General features: G+C 54.3%; 1 protein-coding gene across 2 annotated transcripts in view; it reads left to right on the forward strand.

Moving 5' to 3' along the window:
* The window catches only part of ACVR1 (activin A receptor type 1), a 366,339-nt gene that overhangs the window by 239,896 nt on the left and 101,755 nt on the right, over positions 1-24,688 (forward strand). For both annotated transcript variants that reach the window (XM_086956669.1, XM_086956670.1), the window contains one exon: positions 22,676-22,951. In XM_086956669.1, coding sequence (XP_086812795.1) covers positions 22,676-22,951 — 276 coding nt within the window. The remainder of the gene's footprint in view (positions 1-22,675; positions 22,952-24,688) is intronic.

Consider the following 24,688-nt stretch of genomic DNA (forward strand, 5'->3'; position numbering starts at 1 on the left):
ACGATTTAAATAGGCCAGATTTTTTTTAAATGGTCAAGAGAAGCTAAAAGGGTGGTGAAAATGGAGTTAACATCTGCGAAACAATGTTGAAATCAACAGAAAACCGGAATCTGGTCTATCTATGAATATTTTGAAACTTATGTACCTATATAAATTGTGGAAATATTAGTTGTTGACGAAGGCTTAACAGTTTCAGAAACATGCAAGAAAAGACAATGTTGAGTAATCTGTTTCTCTTTCTTATTACACTGCACCTTTCTTATACTAATTATTGCTAAGGAAGCTCTTCCAATGTAGCCCACTAAGACGCATTTGTATGAGGCTAACTACATTTTTAAGTGAATATTCTCAATCTTCCTAGGGCCTCCCATTTAGTTTTTTAGGTTTCGACAGGCGAAAGCTGCGCAAGCAGCCTTTCGCGCAGGCGAAATCTAATGAGAACAGTATGTGGCTTGGTCACCGCCTCTCTGTTCCATTGGCTAGCTCCATAAATCGAGGCTAGCCATTGGAACAGAGATCTGTCCGTCATAGCCGGAGCAGATTCGTGGGCGTTCCGGCGATTTTTAGGCTTTTCGCAACGTCATGAAGACGTGTCCACTGTGGGCGTGTACTTTTTCTTTTTTTTTTTTTACATGGCTGTTTTTCATCATTTGTTTGATCGTCCTGGTCCCGCATGGTTGTATCCCGCAGTCCGTCCCCCCTCCCGCTGTCCGTGTCTTTGTTCGCCCCTCCCCCCCCTCGTGACTCCGTGTGCCTCTCCCCACTGTCACACGGGGCACCTCTAACCGTATCTCAGCCCTCAATCCCAGTCTTGTTTTAGGACTTGTGCCCTTGTTCTTCTCTGAGCCTTATCTGGCTGCCCCTGGGTCCCTCTCTAGGTCTCCGTCAACCGAGTACGGTCGCAGAAGTGGTGCGGCTGGGTTCCGGGCAGCTCGGCCCCCAGTCACCTTTGTTCGCAGCGGGGATATCCCACCTCTTGCGGCCCCGCTCACAGCCGTTTCTGGGCCCCTCTGTGCGCGTTACTGTCTGGGCTCTGTCTTTCCCAAGGGCCTCTCTCTCTCCTGTGTCGGACTCCTCATGGGGGATCCGAAGCCTCAGCTGCCCACCGGCGAATGCCTGAGCCTCGGGCCGCAGATTCCTTCACTGCGCACACCTGGATGGCTCTAGCGTGCTCGGGCCTTTTGAGCTCTGCCCGGCGGCGCTGCCATTTTCTGCGCCTGGGCCTGCTCCACTCCCCAGGTGTCTGCGATCGCCGGTGCCTGAAATCCAGTCCCTCTGGCACTCAACCGGCCCCAGATCTCTCGCTGTCCCAAAATCGATTGTTTTGGGGGATTTACCGCAGCGTAGGAGCCAGGAAAGGGCAAACGGGAGCAGGGAGACGAGAACTGCACATCTTACCTGCTCGGCATCTTGGCCACGCCCCCGGCAAGTGCCTTTAAAGAATTTCTGTGAACACTCCTGTAACCTAAAGGCAGCCTGTCCTAGGGAGTAAGAGAACATGGGACCAGAAGCAGTGCTCCATAGCTAATCCAGTAATCAGAAAAAAAATAACAGGTAGTTGTTTAGTCCTATTGTATAGTGATCTTTCACCGGCTTCTTGTCATACATCTTGAAGCATGTTAACAACAACATTTAAAATAAATAACAAGCAAGGAACCACTCATGGAGGGGACAAGGAAACAACTTCAGAGAGTTGGCATGGGTAACAGCAAAAGTCAGCAATTCAGAGCATTTCAAGGCACTTTTTTATTGCTGCCCCTCCCACTCATCTGTCCCTTTACAGTTTTAGGTTTCGCCTGGCGATCCGCTGCGCAGCTGCGTTTCGCGCAGTCTAAATCTTTTGTTAGAACAGTTGTTGGCTTTGCCCCGCCTCTCTGTTCCATTGGCTAGCTCCATAAATGGAGGCTAGCCATTGGAACAGAGATGCGTCACTCATTCCCCGAGGCGATTCGTGGGCGTTCCGTAGAATTTTCTCTTTTTGCCCACGTCATGCGGCGGTGGGCGGGGTTTTTTTTTCTTTCTTCGGCATCCTTCGTCACACCAGCCGGACGGCTCTCCCTGTGAGGACGCAGACCCGACCCGCTCCCTACTCCGAGCCGACTCCCGGAGGTAAGTTTTTTTGATTTTCCTACACGTTACGTACCAGCCCCACTTGTAAATGCTTGTTTTTATCTGCCCCTAAGTCTGTTGGCTGGTTTTAACAATAGTGATCGCGAAAGTGATCGCTTTAAATGCTGCTTTATTGCCGTCGCACGTATTTATTTATTTATTAACATGCCGGTTTTTAGTAAATTACATGTAAAAGGCTAACACAGGTACACGCAAAGCTGCTCTTGATTTGTTTTAGGCTCTGTAAAGAACGTCAGCCCGGATTTGTACAGGATCAACAATTCTTTGTAGTTTCAATGCCCCCTCCCTTCTCAGCCGGGTCAAGCCCCTGCCCTCGGAGCACACTGTGTTCACGTTGTGCGGCGTCCAAAGGGGCACTGAACCGTTGGTAACTGGCAGTGCTGGGGTGTATTAAACACACAAACCCTTGGTTACAGGACATAAGGATTATTATAGTGTGAGCGCAGTGTGCGTGCGCAGTGTGGGTGCGCAGTGTGGGTGCGCAGTGTGGGTGCAGAGTGTGGGTGCAGAGTGTGGGTGCAGAGTGTGGGTGCAGAGTGTGGGTGCAGAGTGTGGGTGCAGAGTGTGGGTGCAGAGTGTGGGTGCAGAGTGTGGGTGCAGAGTGTGGGTGCAGAGTGTGGGTGCAGAGTGTGGGTGCAGAGTGTGGGTGCAGAGTGTGGGTGCAGAGTGACTAGGGAGTGCAGAGTGACTAGGGAGTGCAGAGTGACTAGGGAGTGCAGAGTGACTAGGGAGTGCAGAGTGACTAGGGAGTGCAGAGTGACTAGGGAGTGCAGAGTGACTAGGGAGTGCAGAGTGACTAGGGAGTTCAGAGTGACTAGGGAGTGCTAGGGAGTGGAGAGTGACTAGGGAGTGGAGAGTGACTAGGGAGTGGAGAGTGACTAGGGAGTGGAGAGTGACTAGGGAGTGGAGAGTGACTAGGGAGTGGAGAGTGACTAGGGAGTGGAGAGTGACTAGGGAGTGGAGAGTGACTAGGGAGTGGAGAGTGACTAGGGAGTGGAGAGTGACTAGGGAGTGCTAGGGAGTGGAGAGTGACTAGGGAGTGGAGAGTGACTAGGGAGTGGAGAGTGACTAGGGAGTGGAGAGTGACTAGGGAGTGGAGAGTGACTAGGGAGTGGAGAGTGACTAGGGAGTGCTAGGGAGTGGAGAGTGACTAGGGAGTGCTAGGGAGTGGAGAGTGACTAGGGAGTGCTAGGGAGTGGAGAGTGACTAGGGAGTGCTAGGGAGTGGAGAGTGACTAGGGAGTGCTAGGGAGTGGAGAGTGACTAGGGAGTGCTAGGGAGTGGAGAGTGACTAGGGAGTGCTAGGGAGTGGAGAGTGACTAGGGAGTGCTAGGGAGTGGAGAGGGGCTAGGGAGTGGAGAGGGACTAGGGAGTGCTAGGGAGTGGAGAGGGACTAGGGAGTGCTAGGGAGTGGAGAGGGGCTAGGGAGTGGAGAGGGGCTAGGGAGTGGAGAGTGACTAGGGAGTGGAGAGTGGCTAGGGAGTGGAGAGTGGCTAGGGAGTGGAGAGTGACTAGGGAGTGGAGAGTGACTAGGGAGTGGAGAGTGACTAGGGAGTGGAGAGTGACTAGGGAGTGGAGAGTGACTAGGGAGTGGAGAGTGACTAGGGAGTGGCGAGTGACTAGGGAGTGGCGAGTGACTAGGGAGTGGCGAGTGACTAGGGAGTGGCGAGTGACTAGGGAGTGGCGAGTGACTAGGGAGTGGCGAGTGACTAGGGAGTGGAGAGTGACTAGGGAGTGGAGAGGGGCTAGGGAGTGGAGAGGGGCTAGGGAGTGGAGAGGGGCTAGGGAGTGCTAGGGAGTGGAGAGGGGCTAGGGAGTGGAGAGGGGCTAGGGAGTGGAGAGGGGCTAGGGAGTGGAGAGGGACTAGGGAGTGCTAGGGAGTGGAGAGGGACTAGGGAGTGCTAGGGAGTGGAGAGGGACTAGGGAGTGCTAGGGAGTGGAGAGGGACTAGGGAGTGCTAGGGAGTGGAGAGGGACTAGGGAGTGCTAGGGAGTGGAGAGGGACTAGGGAGTGCTAGGGAGTGGAGAGGGGCTAGGGAGTGACTAGGGAGTGGAGAGGGGCTAGGGAGTGACTAGGGAGTGGAGAGTGACTAGGGAGTGGAGAGTGACTAGGGAGTGGAGAGTGACTAGGGAGTGGAGAGTGACTAGGGAGTGGAGAGTGACTAGGGAGTGGAGAGTGACTAGGGAGTGGAGAGTGACTAGGGAGTGGAGAGTGGCTAGGGAGTGGAGAGTGGCTAGGGAGTGGAGAGTGGCTAGGGAGTGGAGAGTGGCTAGGGAGTGCTAGGGAGTGGAGAGGGACTAGGGAGTGCTAGGGAGTGGAGAGGGGCTAGGGAGTGCTAGGGAGTGGAGAGGGGCTAGGGAGTGCTAGGGAGTGGAGAGGGGCTAGGGAGTGCTAGGGAGTGGAGAGGGGCTAGGGAGTGCTAGGGAGTGGAGAGTGACTAGGGAGTGCTAGGGAGTGGCGAGTGACTAGGGAGTGCTAGGGAGTGACTAGGGAGTGCTAGGGAGTTGAGAGGGACTAGGGAGTGGAGAGGGGCTAGGGAGTGCTAGGGAGTGGAGAGGGGCTAGGGAGTGCTAGGGAGTGGAGAGGGGCTAGGGAGTGCTAGGGAGTGGAGAGGGGCTAGGGAGTGCTAGGGAGTGGAGAGGGGCTAGGGAGTGCTAGGGAGTGGAGAGGGGCTAGGGAGTGCTAGGGAGTGCTAGGGAGTGGAGAGGGGCTAGGGAGTGCTAGGGAGTGGAGAGGGACTAGGGAGTGCTAGGGAGTGGAGAGGGACTAGGGAGTGGAGAGGAACTAGGGAGTGCTAGGGAGTGGAGAGGGACTAGGGAGTGCTAGGGAGTGGAGAGGGACTAGGTAGTGCTAGGGAGTGGAGAGGGACTAGAGTGCTAGGGAGTGGAGAGGGGCTATGGAGTGCTAGGGAGTGCTAGGGAGTGGAGAGGAACTAGGGAGTGCTAGGGAGTGGAGAGGGACTAGGGAGTGCTAGGGAGTGGAGAGGGACTAGGGAGTGGAGAGGGACTAGGGAGTGCTAGGGAGTGGAGAGGGACTAGGGAGTGCTAGGGAGTGGAGAGGGACTAGGTAGTGCTAGGGAGTGGAGAGCGACTAGAGTGCTAGGGAGTGGAGAGGGACTAGGGAGTGCTAGGGAGTGACGAGTGACTAGGGAGTGGCGAGTGACTAGGGAGTGGAGAGGGACTAGGGAGTGCTAGGGAGTGGAGAGGGACTAGGGAGTGGAGAGGGACTAGGGAGTGGAGAGGGGCTAGGGAGTGGAGAGGGACTAGGGAGTGCTAGAGAGTGGAGAGGGACTAGGGAGTGCTAGAGAGTGGAGAGGGACTAGGGAGTGGAGAGGGACTAGGGAGTGCTAGGGAGTGGAGAGGGACTAGGGAGTGCTAGGGAGTGGAGAGGGACTAGGGAGTGCTAGGGAGTGGAGAGGGACTAGGGAGTGCTAGGGAGTGGAGAGTGACTAGGGAGTGCTAGGTAGTGGAGAGGGACTAGGGAGTGGAGAGGGACTAGGGAGTGGAGAGGGACTAGGGAGTGGAGAGGGACTAGGGAGTGGAGAGGGACTAGGGAGTGGAGAGGGACTAGGGAGTGGAGAGGGACTAGGGAGTGCTAGGGAGTGGAGAGGGGCTAGGGAGTGGAGAGGGGCTAGGGAGTGGAGAGGGACTAGGGAGTGGAGAGGGACTAGGGAGTGGAGAGGGACTAGGGAGTGCTAGGGAGTGGAGAGGGACTAGGGAGTGCTAGGGAGTGGAGAGGGACTAGGGAGTGCTAGGGAGTGGAGAGGGACTAGGGAGTGGAGAGGAACTAGGGAGTGCTAGGGAGTGGAGAGGGGCTAGGGAGTGGAGAGGGACTAGGGAGTGCTAGGGAGTTTGAGAGGGGCTAGGGAGTGGAGAGGGACTAGGGAGTGCTAGGGAGTGGAGAGGGACTAGGGAGTGGAGAGGGACTAGGGAGTGGAGAGGGACTAGGGAGTGGAGAGGGACTAGGGAGTGGAGAGGGACTAGGGAGTGGAGAGGGACTAGGGAGTGCTAGGGAGTGGAGAGGGACTAGGGAGTGCTAGGGAGTGGAGAGGGACTAGGGAGTGCTAGGGAGTGGAGAGGGACTAGGGAGTGGAGAGGGACTAGGGAGTGGAGAGGGAGTGGAGAGGGACTAGGGAGTGCTAGGGAGTGGAGAGGGACTAGGGAGTGGAGAGGGACTAGGGAGTGGAGAGGGGCTAGGGAGTGCTAGGGAGTGGAGAGGGACTAGGGAGTGGAGAGGGACTAGGGAGTGGAGAGGGACTAGGGAGTGCTAGGGAGTGGAGAGGGACTAGGGAGTGCTAGGGAGTGGAGAAGGACTAGGGAGTGCTAGGGAGTGGAGAGGGACTAGGGAGTGCTAGGGAGTGGAGAAGGACTAGGGAGTGCTAGGGAGTGGAGAGGGACTAGGGAGTGCTAGGGAGTGGAGAGGGGCTGTGGAGAGGGACTAGGGAGTGGAGAGGGACTAGGGAGTGCTAGGGAGTGGAGAGGGACTAGGGAGTGCTAGGGAGTGGAGAAGGACTAGGGAGTGCTAGGGAGTGGAGAGTGACTAGGGAGTGCTAGGGAGTGGAGAGGGGCTAGGGAGTGGAGAGGGGCTAGGGAGTGGAGAGGGACTAGGGAGTGCTAGGGAGTGGAGAGGGGCTAGGGAGTGGAGAGGGGCTAGGGAGTGGAGAGGGGCTAGGGAGTGGAGAGGGACTAGGGAGTGGAGAGGGACTAGGGAGTGCTAGGGAGTGGAGAGGGACTAGGGAGTGCTAGGGAGTGGAGAGTGACTAGGGAGTGGAGAGGGACTAGGGAGTGCTAGGGAGTGGAGAGGGACTAGGGAGTGGAGAGGTACTAGGGAGTGCTAGGGAGTGGAGAGGGACTAGAGAGTGGAGAGGGACTAGGGAGTGCTAGGGAGTGGAGAGGGACTAGGGAGTGGAGAGGGACTAGGGAGTGGAGAGGGGCTAGGGAGTGGAGAGGGGCTAGGGAGTGGAGAGGGGCTAGGGAGTGGAGAGGGGCTAGGGAGTGGAGAGGGACTAGGGAGTGCTAGAGAGTGGAGAGGGACTAGGGAGTGGAGAGGGACTAGGGAGTGCTAGGGAGTGGAGAGGGACTAGGGAGTGGAGAGTGACTAGGGAGTGCTAGGGAGTGGAGAGGGACTAGGGAGTGCTAGGGAGTGGAGAGGGACTAGGGAGTGGAGAAGGACTAGGGAGTGCTAGGGAGTGGAGAAGGACTAGGGAGTGCTAGGGAGTGGAGAGGGGCTAGGGAGTGCTAGGGAGTGGAGAGGGGCTAGGGAGTGGAGAGGGACTAGGGAGTGCTAGGGAGTGGAGAGGGACTAGGGAGTGGAGAGGGACTAGGGAGTGGAGAGGGACTAGGGAGTGGAGAGGGAGTGGAGAGGGACCAGGGAGTGCTAGGGAGTGGAGAGGGACTAGGGAGTGGAGAGGGACTAGGGAGTGGAGAGGGGCTAGGGAGTGCTAGGGAGTGGAGAGGGACTAGGGAGTGGAGAGGGACTAGGGAGTGCTAGGGAGTGGAGAGGGACTAGGGAGTGCTAGGGAGTGGAGAAGGACTAGGGAGTGCTAGGGAGTGGAGAGGGACTAGGGAGTGCTAGGGAGTGGAGAAGGACTAGGGAGTGGAGAGGGACTAGGGAGTGCTAGGGAGTGGAGAGGGGCTAGGGAGTGGAGAGGGACTAGGGAGTGGAGAGGGACTAGGGAGTGGAGAGGGACTAGGGAGTGCTAGGGAGTGGAGAAGGACTAGGGAGTGCTAGGGAGTGGAGAAGGACTAGGGAGTGCTAGGGAGTGGAGAGGGACTAGGGAGTGGAGAGGGACTAGGGAGTTCTAGGGAGTGGAGAGGGACTAGGGAGTGGAGAGGGGCTAGGGAGTGCTAGGGAGTGGAGAGGGACTAGGGAGTGCTAGGGAGTGGAGAGGGACTAGGGAGTGGAGAGGGACTAGGGAGTGGAGAGGGACTAGGGAGTGCTAGGGAGTGGAGAGGGACTAGGGAGTGCTAGGGAGTGGAGAGGGACTAGGGAGTGCTAGGGAGTGCAGAGTGACTAGGGAGTGCAGAGTGGCTAGGGAGTGCTAGGGAGTGGAGAGGGGCTAGGGAGTGCTAGGGAGTGGAGAGGGGCTAGGGAGTGGAGAGGGGCTAGGGAGTGGAGAGGGGCTAGGGAGTGGAGAGGGGCTAGGGAGTGGAGAGGGACTAGGGAATGGAGAGGGACTAGGGAGTGCTAGGGAGTGGAGAGGGACTAGGGAGTGCTAGGGAGTGGAGAGGGACTAGGGAGTGCTAGGGAGTGGAGAGGGGCTAGGGAGTGGAGAGGGACTAGGGAGTGGAGAGGGGCTAGGGAGTGCTAGGGAGTGGAGAGGGACTAGGGAGTGCTAGGGAGTGGAGAGGGGCTAGGGAGTGGAGAGGGACTAGGGAGTGCTAGGGAGTGGAGAGGGACTAGGGAGTGCTAGGGAGTGGAGAGGGACTAGGGAGTGGAGAGGGACTAGGGAGTGCTAGGGAGTGGAGAGTGACTAGGGAGTGGAGAGTGACTAGGGAGTGCTAGGGAGTGGAGAGGGGCTAGGGAGTGGAGAGGGGCTAGGGAGTGGAGAGGGGCTAGGGAATGGAGAGGGGCTAGGGAGTGGAGAGGGGCTAGGGAGGGCTAGGGAGTGGAGAGGGGCTAGGGAGTGGAGAGGGGCTAGGGAGTGGAGAGGGACTAGGGAGTGCTAGGGAGTGGAGAGGGACTAGGGAGTGGAGAGGGACTAGGGAGTGCTAGGGAGTGGAGAGGGGCTAGGGAGTGGAGAGGGACTAGGGGGTGCTAGGGAGTGGAGAGGGGCTAGGGAGTGGAGAGGGACTAGGGAGTGCTAGGGAGTGGAGAGGGACTAGGGAGTGCTAGGGAGTGGAGAAGGACTAGGGAGTGGAGAGGGACTAGGGAGTGCTAGGGAGTGGAGAGGGACTAGGGAGTGCTAGGGAGTGGAGAGGGACTAGGGAGTGGAGAGGGACTAGGGAGTGGAGAGGGACTAGGGAGTGCTAGGGAGTGGAGAGGGACTAGGGAGTGCTAGGGAGTGGAGAGGGACTAGGGAGTGGAGAGGGACTAGGGAGTGCTAGGGAGTGGAGAGGGACTAGGGAGTGGAGAGGGACTAGGGAGTGCTAGGGAGTGGAGAGGGACTAGGGAGTGGAGAGGGGCTAGGGAGTGGAGAGGGGCTAGGGAGTGGAGAGGGGCTAAGGAGTGGTGAGGGACTAAGGAGTGGTGAGGGACTAGGGAGTGCTAGGGAGTGGAGAGGGGCTAGGGAGTGGAGAGGGACTAGGGAGTGCTAGGGAGTGGAGAGGGACTAGGGAGTGGAGAGGGACTAGGGAGTGCTAGGGAGTGGAGAGGGACTAGGGAGTGCTAGGGAGTGGAGAGGGACTAGGGAGTGCTAGGGAGTGGAGAGGGGCTAGGGAGTGGAGAGGGACTAGGGAGTGGAGAGGGACTAGGGAGTGGAGAGGGACTAGGGAGTGGAGAGGGACTAGGGAGTGCTAGGGAGTGGAGAGGGACTAGGGATATCTAGGGAGTGGAGAGGGGCTAGGGAGTGGAGAGGGACTAGGGAGTGCTAGGGAGTGGAGAGTGACTAGGGAGTGCTAGGGAGTGGAGAGGGGCTAGGGAGTGGAGAGGGGCTAGGGAGTGGAGAGGGGCTAGGGAGTGGAGAGGGGCTAGGGAGTGGAGAGGGGCTAGGGAGTGGAGAGGGGCTAGGGAGTGGAGAGGGACTAGGGAGTGGAGAGGGACTAGGGAGTGCTAGGGAGTGGAGAGGGACTAGGGAGTGCTAGGGAGTGCTAGGGAGTGCTGAGGGACTAGGGAGTGCTGAGGGACTAGGGAGTGCTAGGGAGTGGAGAGGGGCTAGGGAGTGGAGAGGGACTAGGGAGTGGAGAGGGACTAGGGAGTGGAGAGGGACTAGGGAGTGCTAGGGAGTGGAGAGGGGCTAGGGAGTGGAGAGGGGCTAGGGAGTGGAGAGGGACTAGGGAGTGGAGAGGGACTAGGGAGTGCTAGGGAGTGGAGAGGGACTAGGGAGTGCTAGGGAGTGGAGAGGGACTAGGGAGTGCTAGGGAGTGGAGAGGGGCTAGGGAGTGGAGAGGGACTAGGGAGTGGAGAGGGACTAGGGAGTGCTAGGGAGTGGAGAGGGACTAGGGAGTGCTAGGGAGTGGAGAGGGACTAGGGAGTGCTAGGGAGTGGAGAGGTGCTAGGGAGTGGAGAGGGGCTAGGGAGTGGAGAGGGGCTAGGGAGTGGAGAGGGGCTAGGGAGTGGAGAGGGGCTAGGGAGTGGAGAGGGACTAGGGAGTGCTAGGGAGTGGAGAGGGACTAGGGAGTGCTAGGGAGTGGAGAGGGACTAGGGAGTGCTAGGGAGTGGAGAGGGACTAGGGAGTGGAGAGGGACTAGGGAGTGGAGAGGGACTAGGGAGTGCTAGGGAGTGGAGAGGGACTAGGGAGTGCTAGGGAGTGGAGAGGGGCTAGGGAGTGAAGAGGGACTAGGGAGTGCTAGGGAGTGGAGAGGGGCTAGGGAGTGGAGAGGGGCTAGGGAGTGGAGAGGGGCTAGGGAGTGGAGAGGGACTAGGGAGTGGAGAGGGACTAGGGAGTGGAGAGGGACTAGGGAGTGGAGATGGACTAGGGAGTGGAGAGGGACTAGGGAGTGCTATGGAGTGGAGAAGGACTAGGGAGTGCTAGGGAGTGGAGAAGGACTAGGGAGTGCTAGGGAGTGGAGAGGGACTAGGGAGTGCTAGGGAGTGGAGAGGGACTAGGGAGTGGAGAGGGGCTAGGGAGTGGAGAGGGACTAGGGAGTGCTAGGGAGTGGAGAGGGACTAGGGAGGGGAGAGGGACTAGGGAGTGCTAGGGAGTGGAGAGGGACTAGGGAGTGGAGAGGGAATAGGGAGTGCTAGGGAGTGGAGAGGGACTAGGGAGTGCTAGGGAGTGGAGAGGGACTAGGGAGTGCTAGGGAGTGGAGAGGGACTAGGGAGTGCTGAGGGACTAGGGAGTGCTAGGGAGTGGAGAGGGGCTAGGGAGTGGAGAGGGGCTAGGGAGTGGAGAGGGACTAGGGAGTGGAGAGGGACTAGGGAGTGCTAGGGAGTGGAGAGGGACTAGGGAGTGCTAGGGAGTGGAGAGGGACTAGGGAGTGCTAGGGAGTGGAGAGGGACTAGGGAGTGGAGAGGGACTAGGGAGTGGAGAGGGACTAGGGAGTGCTAGGGAGTGGAGAGGGACTAGGGAGTGCTAGGGAGTGGAGAGGGACTAGGGAGTGGAGAGGGACTAGGGAGTGGAGAGGGACTAGGGAGTGGAGAGGGACTAGGGAGTGCTAGGGAGTGGACTAGGGAGTGCTAGGAAGTGCTAGGGAGTGGAGAGGGACTAGGGAGTGCTAGGGAGTGGAGAGGGAATAGGGAGTGCTAGGGAGTGGAGAGGGACTAGGGAGTGCTAGGGAGTGGAGAGGGACTAGGGAGTGGAAAGGGACTAGGGAGTGCTAGGGAGTGGAGAGGGACTAGGGAGTGCTAGGGAGTGGAGAGACTAGGGAGTGCTAGGGAGTGGAGAGGGACTAGGGAGTGCTAGGGAGTGCAGAGGGACTAGGGAGTGCTAGGGAGTGCAGAGGGAATAGGGAGTACTAGGGAGTGACTAGGGAGTGCAGAGTGACTAGGGAGTGGAGAGGGACTAGGGAGTGCTAAGGAGTGGAGAGGGACTAGGGAGTGCTAGGGAGTGGAGAGGGACTAGGGAGTGCTAGGGAGTGGAGAGGGACTAGGGAGTGGAGAGGGACTAGGGAGTGGAGAGGGACTAGGGAGTGCTAGGGAGTGGAGAGGGGCTAGGGAGTGGAGAGGGACTAGGGAGTGCTAGGGAGTGGAGAGGGGCTAGGGAGTGGAGAGGGACTAGGGAGTGCTAGGGAGTGAAGAGGGACTAGGGAGTGGAGAGGGACTAGGGAGTGGAGAGGGACTAGGGAGTGGAGAGGGACTAGGGAGTGGAGAGGGACTAGGGAGTGGAGAGGGGCTAGGGAGTGGAGAGGGACTAGGGAGTGCTAGGGAGTGGAGAAGGACTAGGGAGTGCTAGGGAGTGGAGAGGGACTAGGGAGTGCTAGGGAGTGGAGAGGGGCTAGGGAGTGGAGAGGGACTAGGGAGTGCTAGGGAGTGGAGAGGGACTAGGGAGTGGAGAGGGACTAGGGAGTGGAGAGGGACTAGGGAGTGGAGAGGGACTAGGGAGTGCTAGGGAGTGGAGAGGGACTAGGGAGTGCTAGGGAGTGGAGAGGGGCTAGGGAGTGGAGAGGGGCTGAGTGGAGAGGTGCTAGGGAGTGGAGAGGGGCTGAGTGGAGAGGGGCTAGGGAGTGGAGAGGGGCTAGGGAGTGGAGAGGGGCTAGGGAGTGGAGAGGGACTAGGGAGTGGAGAGGGACTAGGGAGTGGAGAGGGACTAGGGAGTGGAGAGGGACTAGGGAGTGGAGGGGGACTAGGGAGTGGAGGGGGACTAGGGAGTGGAGAGGGACTAGGGAGTGGAGGGGGACTAGGGAGTGGAGGGGGACTAGGGAGTGGAGGGGGACTAGGGAGTGGAGGGGGACTAGGGAGTGGAGGGGGACTAGGGAGTGGAGGGGGACTAGGGAGTGGAGGGGGACTAGGGAGTGGAGGGGGACTAGGGAGTGGGGGGGGACTAGGGAGTGGAGAGGGACTAGGGACTAGGGAGTGGAGAGGGACTAGGGAGTGCAGAGGGACTAGGGAGTGCTAGGGAGTGGAGAGGGACTAGGGAGTGCTAGGGAGTGGAGAGGGGCTAGGGAGTGGAGAGGGACTAGGGAGTGCTAGGGAGTGGAGAGTGACTAGGGAGTGCTAGGGAGTGGAGAGGGGCTAGGGAGTGGAGAGGGGCTAGGGAGTGGAGAGGGGCTAGGGAGTGGAGAGGGGCTAGGGAGTGGAGAGGGGCTAGGGAGTGGAGAGGGACTAGGGAGTGCTAGGGAGTGGAGAAGGACTAGGGAGTGCTAGGGAGTGGAGAGGGACTAGGGAGTGCTAGGGAGTGGAGAGGGGCTAGGGAGTGGAGAGGGACTAGGGAGTGCTAGGGAGTGGAGAGGGACTAGGGAGTGGAGAGGGACTAGGGAGTGGAGAGGGACTAGGGAGTGCTAGGGAGTGGAGAAGGACTAGGGAGTGCTAGGGAGTGGAGAGGGGCTAGGGAGTGGAGAGGGACTAGGGAGTGCTAGGGAGTGGAGAGGGACTAGGGAGTGGAGAGGGGCTAGGGAGTGGAGAGGGGCTAGGGAGTGGAGAGGGGCTAGGGAGTGCTAGGGAGTGGAGAGGGACTAGGGAGTGCTAGGGAGTGGAGAGGGACTAGGGAGTGCTAGGGAGTGGAGAGGGACTAGGGAGTGCTGAGGGACTAGGGAGTGCTAGGGAGTGGAGAGGGGCTAGGGAGTGGAGAGGGACTAGGGAGTGGAGAGGGACTAGGGAGTGCTAGGGAGTGGAGAGGGGCTAGGGAGTGGAGAGGGGCTAGGGAGTGGAGAGGGGCTAGGGAGTGGAGAGGGACTAGGGAGTGGAGAGGGACTAGGGAGTGGAGAGGGACTAGGGAGTGGAGAGGGACTAGGGAGTGCTAGGGAGTGGAGAGGGACTAGGGAGTGCTAGGGAGTGGAGAGGGACTAGGGAGTGCTAGGGAGTGGAGAGGGACTAGGGAGTGCTGAGGGACTAGGGAGTGCTAGGGAGTGGAGAGGGGCTAGGGAGTGGAGAGGGGCTAGGGAGTGGAGAGGGGCTAGGGAGTGGAGAGGGGCTAGGGAGTGGAGAGGGGCTAGGGAGTGGAGAGGGACTAGGGAGTGGAGAGGGACTAGGGAGTGCTAGGGAGTGTAGAGGGAATAGGGAGTGCTAGGGAGTGGAGAGGGACTAGGGAGTGCTAGGGAGTGGAGAGGGACTGGGGAGTGCTAGGGAGTGGAGAGGGACTGGGGAGTGCTAGGGAGTGGAGAGGGACTGGGGAGTGCTAGGGAGTGGAGAGGGACTGGGGAGTGCTAGGGAGTGGAGAGGGACTAGGGAGTGCTAGGGAGTGGAGAGGGGCTAGGGAGTGGAGAGGGGCTAGGGAGTGGAGAGGGGCTAGGGAGTGGAGAGGGGCTAGGGAGTGGAGAGGGGCTAGGGAGTGGAGAGGGGCTAGGGAGTGGAGAGGGGCTAGGGAGTGGAGAGGGGCTAGGGAGTGGAGAGGGGCTAGGGAGTGGATAGGGACTAGGGAGTGGAGAGGGACTAGGGAGTGCTAGGGAGTGGAGAGGGACTAGGGAGTGCTAGGGAGTGGAGAGGGACTAGGGAGTGCTAGGGAGTGGAGAGGGACTAGGGAGTGCTAGGGAGTGGAGAGGGACTAGGGAGTGGAGAGGGACTAGGGAGTGGAGAGGGACTAGGGAGTGCTAGGGAGTGGAGAGGGACTAGGGAGTGCTAGGGAGTGGAGAGGGACTAGGGAGTGCTAGGGAGTGGAGAGGGGCTAGGGAGTGGAGAGGGACTATGGAGTGCTAGGGAGTGGAGAAGGACTAGGGAGTGCTAGGGAGTGGAGAGGGACTAGGGAGTGCTAGGGAGTGGAGAGGGACTAGGGAGTGGAGAGGGGCTAGGGAGTGGAGAGGGACTAGGGAGTGCTAGGGAGTGGAGAGGGACTAGGGAGTGGAGAGGGACTAGGGAGTGGAGAGGGACTAGGGAGTGCTAGGGAGTGGAGAGGGACTAGGGAGTGGAGAGGGACTAGGGAGTGGAGAGGGACTAGGGAGTGCTAGGGAGTGGAGAGGGACTAGGGAGTGCTAGGGAGTGGAGAGGGACTAGGGAGTGCTAGGGAGTGGAGAGGGACTAGGGAGTGCTAGGGAGTGGAGAGGGGCTAGGGAGTGCTAGGGAGTGGAGAGGGGCTAGGGAGTGGAGAGGGGCTAGGGAGTGCTAGGGAGTGGAGAGGGACTAGGGAGTGGAGAGGGACTAGGGAGTGCTAGGGAGTGGAGAGGGACTAGGGAGTGCTAGGGAGTGGAGAAGGACTAGGGAGTGCTAGGGAGTGGAGAGGGACTAGGGAGTGCTAGGGAGTGGAGAGGGACTAGGGAGTGCTAGGGAGTGGAGAGGGGCTAGGGAGTGGAGAGGGGCTAGTGAGTGGAGAGGGACTAGGGAGTGCTAGGGAGTGGAGAGGGACTAGGGAGTGCTAGGGAGTGGAGAAGGACAAGGGAGTGCTAGGGAGTGGAGAAGGACTAGGGAGTGCTAGGGAGTGGAGAGGGACTAGGGAGTGCTAGGGAGTGGAGAGGGACTAGGGAGTGCTAGGGAGTGGAGAGGGACTAGGGAGTGCTAGGGAGTGGAGAGGGGCTAGGGAGTGGAGAGGGGCTAGTGAGTGGAGAGGGACTAGGGAGTGCTAGGGAGTGGAGAAGGACTAGGGAGTGCTAGGGAGTGGAGAGGGACTAGGGAGTGCTAGGGAGTGGAGAGGGACTAGGGAGTGCTAGGGAGTGGAGAGGGACTAGGGAGTGCTAGGGAGTGGAGAGGGGCTAGGGAGTGGAGAGGGGCTAGTGAGTGGAGAGGGACTAGGGAGTGCTAGGGAGTGGAGAAGGACTAGGGAGTGCTAGGGAGTGGAGAGTGACTAGGGAGTGGAGAGTGACTAGGGAGTGGAGAGTGGCTAGGGAGTGCTAGGGAGTGGAGAGGGACTAGGGAGTGCTAGGGAGTGGAAAGGGACTAGGGAGTGCTAGGGAGTGGAGAGGGACTAGGGAGTGGAGAGGGAGTGCAGAGGGACTAGGGAGTGCTAGGGAGTGGAGAGGGACTAGGGAGTGCTAGGAAGTGAAGAGGGACTTGGGAGTGCTAGGGAGTGGAGAGGGACTAGGGAGTGCTAGGGAGTGGAGAGGGACTAGGGAGTGCTAGGGAGTGGAGAGGGACTAGGGAGTGGAGAGGGACTAGGGAGTGCTAGGGAGTGGAGAGGGACTAGGGAGTACTAGGGAGTGGAAAGGGACTAGGGAGTGCTAGGGAGTGGAAAGGGACTAGGGAGTGCTAGGGAGTGGAGAGGGACTAGGGAGTGCTAGGGAGTGGAGAGACTAGGGAGTGCTAGGGAGTGCAGAGGGACTAGGGAGTGCTAGGGAGTGGAGAGGGACTAGGGAGTGCTAGGGAGTGGAGAGGGACTAGGGAGTGGAGAGGGACTAGGGAGTGCTAGGGAGTGGAGAGGGACTAGGGAGTACTAGGGAGTGGAAAGGGACTAGGGAGTGCTAGGGAGTGGAGAGGGACTAGGGAGTGCTAGGGAGTGGAGAGACTAGGGAGTGGAGAGACTAGGGAGTGCTAGGGAGTGCAGAGGGACTAGGGAGTGCTAGGGAGTGGAGAGGGACTAGGGAGTGACTAGGGAGTGCAGAGGGAATAGGGAGTACTAGGGAGTGACTAGGGAGTGCAGAGTGACTAGGGAGTGCAGAGTGACTAGGGAGTGCAGAGTGACTAGGGAGTGCAGAGTGACTAGGGAGTGGAGAGGGACTAGGGAGTGCTAGGGAGTGGAGAGGGACTAGGGAGTGCTAGGGAGTGGAGAGGGACTAGGGAGTGGAGAGGGACTAGGGAGTGGAGAGGGACTAGGGAGTGGAGAGGGACTAGGGAGTGGAGAGGGACTAGGGAGTGGAGAGGGACTAGGGAGTGGAGAGGGACTAGGGAGTGGAGAGGGAGTGCTAGGGAGTGGAGAGGGACTAGGGAGTGCTAGGGAGTGGAGAGGGACTAGGGAGTGCTAGGGAGTGGAGAGGGACTAGGGAGTGGAGAGGGACTAGGGAGTGGAGAGGGACTAGGGAGTGCTAGGGAGTGGAGAGGGACTAGGGAGTGCAGCGTGACTAGGGAGTGCAGAGTGACTAGGGAGTGCAGAGTGACTAGGGAGTGACGAGTGACTAGGGAGTGGAGAGGGACTAGGGAGTGGAGAGGGACTAGGGAGTGGAGAGGGACTAGGGAGTGGAGAGGGAGTGCTAGGGAGTGGAGAGGGACTAGTGAGTGCTAGGGAGTGGAGAGGGACTAGGGAGTGCTAGGGAGTGGAGAGGGACTAGGGAGTGGAGAGGGACTAGGGAGTGGAGAGGGACTAGAGAGTGGAGAGGGACTAGGGAGTGCTAGGGAGTGGAGAGGGACTAGGGAGTGCAGCGTGACTAGGGAGTGCAGAGTGACTAGGGAGTGCAGAGTGACTAGGGAGTGACGAGTTACTAGGGAGTGACGAGTGACTAGGGAGTGACGAGTGACTAGGGAGTGACTAGGGAGTGACGAGTGACTAGGGAGTGACGAGTGACTAGGGAGTGACGAGTGACTAGGGAGTGACGAGTGACTAGGGAGTGACGAGTGACTAGGGAGTGACTAGGGAGTGCAGAGTGACTAGGGAGTGCAGAGTGACTAGGGAGTGCAGAGTGACTAGGGAGTGACTAGGGAGTGCAGAGTGACTAGGAAGTGACTAGGGAGTGACGAGTGACTAGGGAGTGACTAGGGAGTGCAGAGTGACTAGGGAGTGACGAGTGACTAGGGAGTGACTAGGAGTGACGAGTGACTAGGGAGTGACTAGGGAGTGCAGAGTGACTAGGGAGTGCAGAGTGACTAGGAAGTGACTAGGGAGTGAAGAGTGACTAGGGAGTGACTAGGGAGTGACGAGTGACTAGGGAGTGCAGAGTGACTAGGGAGTGCAGAGTGACTAGGGAGTGCAGAGTGACTAGGGAGTGCAGAGTGACTAGGGAGTGCAGAGTGACTAGGGAGTGCAGAGTGACTAGGGAGTGCAGAGTGCTAGGGAGTGGAGAGTGACTGCAGAGTGCTAGGGAGTGGAGAGTGACTGCAGAGTGCTAGGGAGTGGAGAGTGACTGCAGAGTGCTAGGGAGTGGAGAGTGACTGCAGAGTGCTAGGGAGTGGAGAGTGACTGCAGAGTGCTAGGGAGTGGAGAGTGACTGCAGAGTGCTAGGGAGTGGAGAGTGACTGCAGAGTGCTAGGGAGTGGAGAGTGACTGCTGACTGCTAGGGAGATTAAGCAATAATGCTTCAGTTTTGCCAAAGTAATGAATAAAGAGCTGCTTTTAAAAAATCATTGTCCGGGAAAAGGAAAAAGCTTTCTAACAAATAAGACAGGAGTGAAGAGGATGTGGTGCACCGGCCAGGGCTGCTGACTCGAGAGCTGGGGGTCCCATTTCAAGTCTGCTGCGCCATGCAACACTCCGAGATTCAATGCAAATCACTTTTTTTTACTGTGCTTTTAGTTTCATTGCGACTGCGCATTTGTTTACATGTGACTAGCCGTATTTACTTTACCGCGGCTGCACGGACGGGAAGTAGCAGGGGGCACAGCCACACAGACGCCCCCACCCTCACTACAGTAAGGAGCCGCTGTCAGATGAGTTCGGGCAGAGAGTTCACTAAAGTGACGTACCGGGACAGGGTTAAACTGGAGTATTAGGAAGAGGGAGGCGAGTGTGTGTACAGCGCTACAGGGAGCAACATATACCCGTAGAGTATACACAGGGGCAGCGGGCACGGACGAACCAGGACAGTGGGCACTGTCTCATGGGGTGAGGGATGGTCATCGGTACAGGACAGTGACGAACGTGCCACCACCACCATACAGGGGTTAGAGACGTGTTTGCCTCAGTGGAGAATGTGTTACTGGGCCTGTGCCCACAAAAGGTAGTTATTTGGTTCACTGAACAGTAGGCTCTATGGCCAAAGTGCACCACCGGTTGATACAAGAGAGAGTGTAGAGTGCCACGAAGCGGTGGGGGCTTGTTTTGTTAGGCACGGGGAGAGTGGGTGTGTGTGTGTGTGGCTCTAGGTGTGTGTGTGTGTGTGTGTGTGTGTGTGTGGCTCTGGGGGTGTGTGTGTGGCTCTGGGTGTGTGTGTGTGTGTGGCTCTGGGTGTGTGTGTGTGTGTGGCTCTGGGTGTGTGTGTGGCTGGCTCTGGGTGTGTGTGTGTGGCTGGCTCTGGGTGTGTGTGTGTGGCTGGCTCTGGGTGTGTGTGTGTGGCTGGCTCTGGGTGTGTGTGTGTGGCTGGCTCTGGGTGTGTGTGTGTGGCTGGCTCTGGGTGTGTGTGTGTGTGTGTGTGGCTCTGGGTGTGTGTGGCTCTGGGTGTGTGTGTGGCACTGGTTGTGTGTGTGTGTGGTAGTAATTGCTGTCTGCTGAGCTCGTCCGTAGGGTACAATAGGTCTCACATTTGCGAGAGATTAAGCTATTGGCAATGTCATTGACAGTGCCATTTATTTATCTGTTTTCAAAACCAACACATAAATACAAATTTTGTCATTTACAATGCCAATAGCTCTAACTTTCCCAAAGGCGAAACCGTTGCATTGTAAATGCTTGTTAAGTCCTGTTTTCATGCTGAAATCAAGGGGCCAATGCCGGAGCTAAGCTTTTTGAAGCATATCTTACATTTTATTTTTAGAAGGCAATATGAGAACTTCTTTAAGAAACTTTTGTAACTGAAAAAGAAGCCGGCGTTCTAATCAAAAGCATGAACATGGTGGGCTCCTCTGGTGATCTTTGCCCTACACAGACTTTCAAAATAGCCTTATTAGAATCCTCTGCTGCTAAAGCTGACCCGGGCTATACCCAAATGAACTAAAAATATACTACATAAAGTGGATATATGAAAAACTAGGAACCAGACCAGAAAGAACCTAACAAACTACAGACCAGTATCTAATGAGACCCCTTCAGGCGAAGACACTGAAAAGGCAGCATTCCTCCAAATATCAACCTTCACTGAGCAAAATAGATTTCTCTCTAAACAGAATGGGTTCAGACCTGAAGAAGTCCTGAATTGGCACTGTACTCATCAGGAACAACCTCAAAAATTCACCCAACACTAACGGGGTTTCCACCCTTCCCTTACACGCATTGCCCACTACAGTGGGCTATCAATTGGTGGTACTGCCTTCTTCATCATAGAACTGCATGCCGTGTTTAACCAAACTGATTTTCTTAATAGAGCACATACTTTCTGGATTCTTTGTCACCTTTTTGTGGGATTAACTTTTTATTTTCCTTTCTGTTGGACTCTGTTATGTCAGACTGTATGTGCAATAAATAATGCAGAAAGTATAGGCTAATCCATTTTATAGTGGCCCAACCTCTTAAAATTAAAATCATTTTAGATTGTTCCCCTTTGCAAAGGAATGTGTACCAACAAGAAGATGCCAAATGACATACCCGAGGCCTGTAGCTTAATATGCATGTTACCAATTCACACAGCTTTCATTTCAGCTTACCACCCAGCTCAACTAGGTTTCACAAAGAATATTTGTGCTGGATGCGCAGCTCAGGAAGATGTTTGTCTTCCAGTCTTCATGCCCTAATGATCAAAGTGACAGTTCAGTAACTGTTTGGCAGCAATTTGCTTGCACACTGGTCCCATCAGTGAGGAGTATGAATTATAGTGTGCTACTCTACACTGAGTCACTTGATTGGTGCTAATCTGGATACAGTAGTGATACTTTCCATTGCCTACGAGAGCTGTGTATTAATATCTTTAGTGCTGGACCTCTTTATTCCAGGAGGATTTATAGCCACAATAATTTCTACAACAGGATTCCTTCTTGCTCTTTTCCCGCCAGGTTCATTACTGCATTGAAGTCAACCTGTATAGGGGGTGGTCACAGGCAACAGAATCTTTCTCTTTGGAAACTTTTCCCACATTTCTACCTCCCTGCAAATGTGAAAGAAGCTGTGCTTCTGCAGATTTGGCTCCTGGTTTCCAGAGCAGCATACAAAGTGAAATTGACTGTGGTGTTGGGCTTCCTGGTTTGGTGTTTACAGCCCAAAATGCCCTCAAACATCAGTATTTCTAAATACAGAAGTAACATTATTTCGAATTTTGATGGAATGAGGAATGAAATACATTAATCTATGTTGTTTCATAGATTCCCACATATTCTTAATTTCTGAGATTTGTCTGCTTTGCGTGTGCGAAGTGTCTGGATAAAAAAATGTGGAACAATTGTGTTTTCTTGGATCTTGTAATCCCTATGGGGTTGGTACCAGGATTAATGTGGCACTCTCAATGAGCCTGCCAGTAGCTTTTGATGCAGCAGAAATGGGCTTTGTCAAATTTTACCATCAGGACCCAATTTAATACCAAACAGTCCCTTCCACGCGGCGTGAGTTTAAAAAAAGTTACCAAATTTCTATTATCTATAATGGGCCTCTCTCCCTCCGATAAATCTTGTATAGTTGACAGGGATTGGCAAAGGATTGACAGAATTCTAACAATGAGGACCTAAATAAAGAAATAATTCATTCAATATAACCAAATTGACATTAATAAAGACACTCTGATTACTTATCAATATACTTTTATCTAAATTAATGTGAATGCTCATCAAGTACAATACAGCTCGAATCATAGATCACCACACAAGAGAAACATCAATATTGTAATTCACAGTAACATCTCAAAAACGTGTCATGAGAAAGTGGGTAGGCAAAGAGACGAAAGAGTAAAGAACATTTGCAAAATAAGATGAATGCAATATCATACGAACCTATAGCTCAAAATGCTTCAAGTCCGAAAGCTACTCTGCGGCTGGAGGAGTACGCTCGGGCACCCTCAAGAAGGTATGAGGAGCAAAGTCAAAGAGCCAGGATCAGCAGAAGAACAGTCAGCCAGGTAAGTTAGGAAACAGCAACATGGCTCTCTCCTCTTGCAAGGTCATAATCTCACTCCAAACCTGCCTAAGTATATTTTTTGAAACTAGTAATTATACCCTAATTCACTATAAATCCAATCCTCAAATCCCATTGGACTAGACCAGGCGGAGTCTGATCTCTCCACTTCCACTGTACCTAGCTTTCCACAGTTCCTTTGCCTTTAGAGAACTTTCGTCATTGTCCTTCAGCAGAGGAAACTACAATAATCTCTTCCGCGGCTTGCACATTTCTCCAACTCACTAATGCATCAAACTCGTAGCACAATTGTCCACATACTCCAGTCTGCAAGGAAATTCCATTCATTACTTCTTCCAAACTGCCTTGGCCATTCAGGAACTCACAAAGGACAAAACAAATTTCTTTGCAGCCTTCGTTTTAGAAAGCAAATTAAACCTAAAAATACTCTTCAGACCTTCGCTGCAGAACAGTAAAATGTGCTGTAGGAAGGACAAATACACGTTATTATTGTTGTCACTCAACAAAACTCCACTATTAATGCTTCTATAATTGTTTTGCAATTCTCTTTCCGTTGTGTACATTATTTTCAAACAGTTAGTGAAAAGGAAAATATTATGTCTCTTTTAAACTTATGGCTTCTATAATTATTTTCTATGGCTGTTATTTCTGCATTATTCATTCACATTTGCGGCCTACTACAAAAGCACTGGAAATACCGATTTATTTCCAGCACCCATTTGAGCAATTTCATCTGACCTTTTTAGTTTTACACTGTTAATTTTCACGCCATTTTCTTAATAATCCACACAATGAGAAGTTTCATCAGAGCAGGTTTATTTTAGCAAAACCCCGCTCCATCACTTTCTGTAAGAAAACATCTACTTCTAGGAGTTACCAGTGCACAAAAGTGTTAATAGGTGACACACTGGGGTTTGTTAATCTGGAGGGGAAGAAGTGGGGGGTAGGAGGCATATACAGAGTATCTTTTTGTTATAAGGTTATGGTCATGTGGTTGAGATGGAGATGTAAAGAGCTGCTTTCAAATTTACTGCGACTGACTTCTTACTGTTTTTGTACTTTTTAGGTTTTATTGCTTCAGATATGACATCCAGAAATTCAAGCACCCAGTTGTGGTTGATCACTCACTATCATGAAATGGGATCGTTGTATGATTATCTTCAGATAACCACACTTGATACAGTGAGCTGCCTGAGGATAGTTTTATCTATTGCAAGTGGTCTTGCACACTTGCATGTAGAGATATTTGGCACTCAAGGAAAGCCTGCTATTTCTCATCGAGATTTGAAGAGCAAAAATATACTTGTTAAAAAGAATGGGCAGTGCTGTATTGCAGATTTAGGTAAGTGATTTATTTCTTACACAAAAAATTCTCGAAATAGATGTGGACAAGTTGCAAGCCAGCTACATTCTAGCCGTTGCCACTGAATATAAACTCTGTCTCTGTCTGCACAGCACACCATCCTTTAACACAAGTGTTTGAGCGTTCATATCTGCCTTACTATCAAATGCTTAATTAAATATAATTCAGGCTGAGACCTATCACAACATACCCGTGGCCATATACTCACACTATTATATTATATGTAATCAATACTTGGAATGGTGTCACCTATTGTTTGCTAACAAATTTTTGTTCGGTACCAGATGTGCCAGTCACTCTTTCCATTAATTCTACACTAAAATCTTGGAAAGAATGTATTTTTCTCACTCATGCCCTGAATGTAGACATTCGAAATAGCAAATTCTATCTGAAGAGGCCTAGAAGTGCAACTTTCTAAAATATTACTTCAACTATATTGCAGAATACATAGTTGCACTTTCTTTGACTTTTCTTCATCAAGAAAGTGCAATGTATTGATTTATATCCTTGCTGCTGCAGTGGAGCTGCAGTCTTCCATTCATGTTGTACTCTGATGAAAACTCCTATTTTAGAGGCTGAAAATATTTCACAAAATGGAGGATGGAATAAGGCAAACTGTCATAACAAAGTTAAGGCAAATGCATATAACAAAGTTACACCTAAGATTTATTTTTGTTTTGAAACCCAGCAGAAGTTAAAGCACTAATAGTAAAAAAGAAAATAAATTTTTTATATAAATGTGTCATTTCTTATCTGTTTGTATTTCTAAACCTCATCAGTATGGCACAACATTCCTTGTAAGCTCTTAATTTTCGTGTTTTTTTGTAGAGGAGGTGTTTTGTGCAGACACAACATTCAGTAAATCACCATACAGTTGCATTGAGGACAGTTCTGCTTTTTGGGATGAAACAATTTAGTTTCCAGGACTTAAAATTTTGGTACTTTGCAAAAATACACAGCTGTGCTTCGTAACCAAATGGGTTCAGATTATTTAAGGTGTTCATGAGTGACAGACCCGTTTATTAGAGATGGAAGTCGGAATCTGGTGACTTAGTCATTGACCTTCACTGGTCACTTTATGGGGTACACTATAGATGAGTAGTCATGTATCTTTTCAAGTGTGAAATTGTCACTTTTACACAACACCCTCAACATTATAGACACAGTCTCTCCCTGGAAGTGCTGACTGTTCACCTCGCTGGCTATTGCTGAAAGTGTGTATTCCCTCTCTGTCATGTAAATTCACAGAGAGCAACCTCACTTCTGGAGTGCTTAACAGTGGTGTTTCACCTCACCTGGCTTGTGACCAAATGATAGTGTACTAGATATGGTGGCAGTGTACAAAAATGTGAGTGCCCCTAGTAGGAGAGTGTCAGATACTCTCCTGTATATATCGCCAGTTAAATGCTTTAGAATGTATATTGTCTTGCAGACTACACTTTTTGCTGGTAACGGGCATGACCATCAATTCCATTGTTAGATTGTTTTATTTCCACCGTCTGGTTTGGATGTGTATTCCAGTGCGACACAGCTGTGGTGCTCTGCTTGGTTTATACAGGCTTCTTACCTCCGTCGGTGTTGTTTCAGTAGCATTTTCTTTTTCCTTCGTTTTCAGGTTGACGATTCCTACTTCAACCAGGGGGCTCTCGACTGACCTCTGCTCCGTGTATGCCTGTGCCCTTCGGGGCTTCTTTCCATCTCCCAAACCCCCCCCCC

Source organism: Lissotriton vulgaris, chromosome 2_1, assembly GCF_964263255.1.
Source record: "Lissotriton vulgaris chromosome 2_1, aLisVul1.2, whole genome shotgun sequence".
Taxonomy (NCBI): domain Eukaryota; kingdom Metazoa; phylum Chordata; class Amphibia; order Caudata; family Salamandridae; genus Lissotriton; species Lissotriton vulgaris.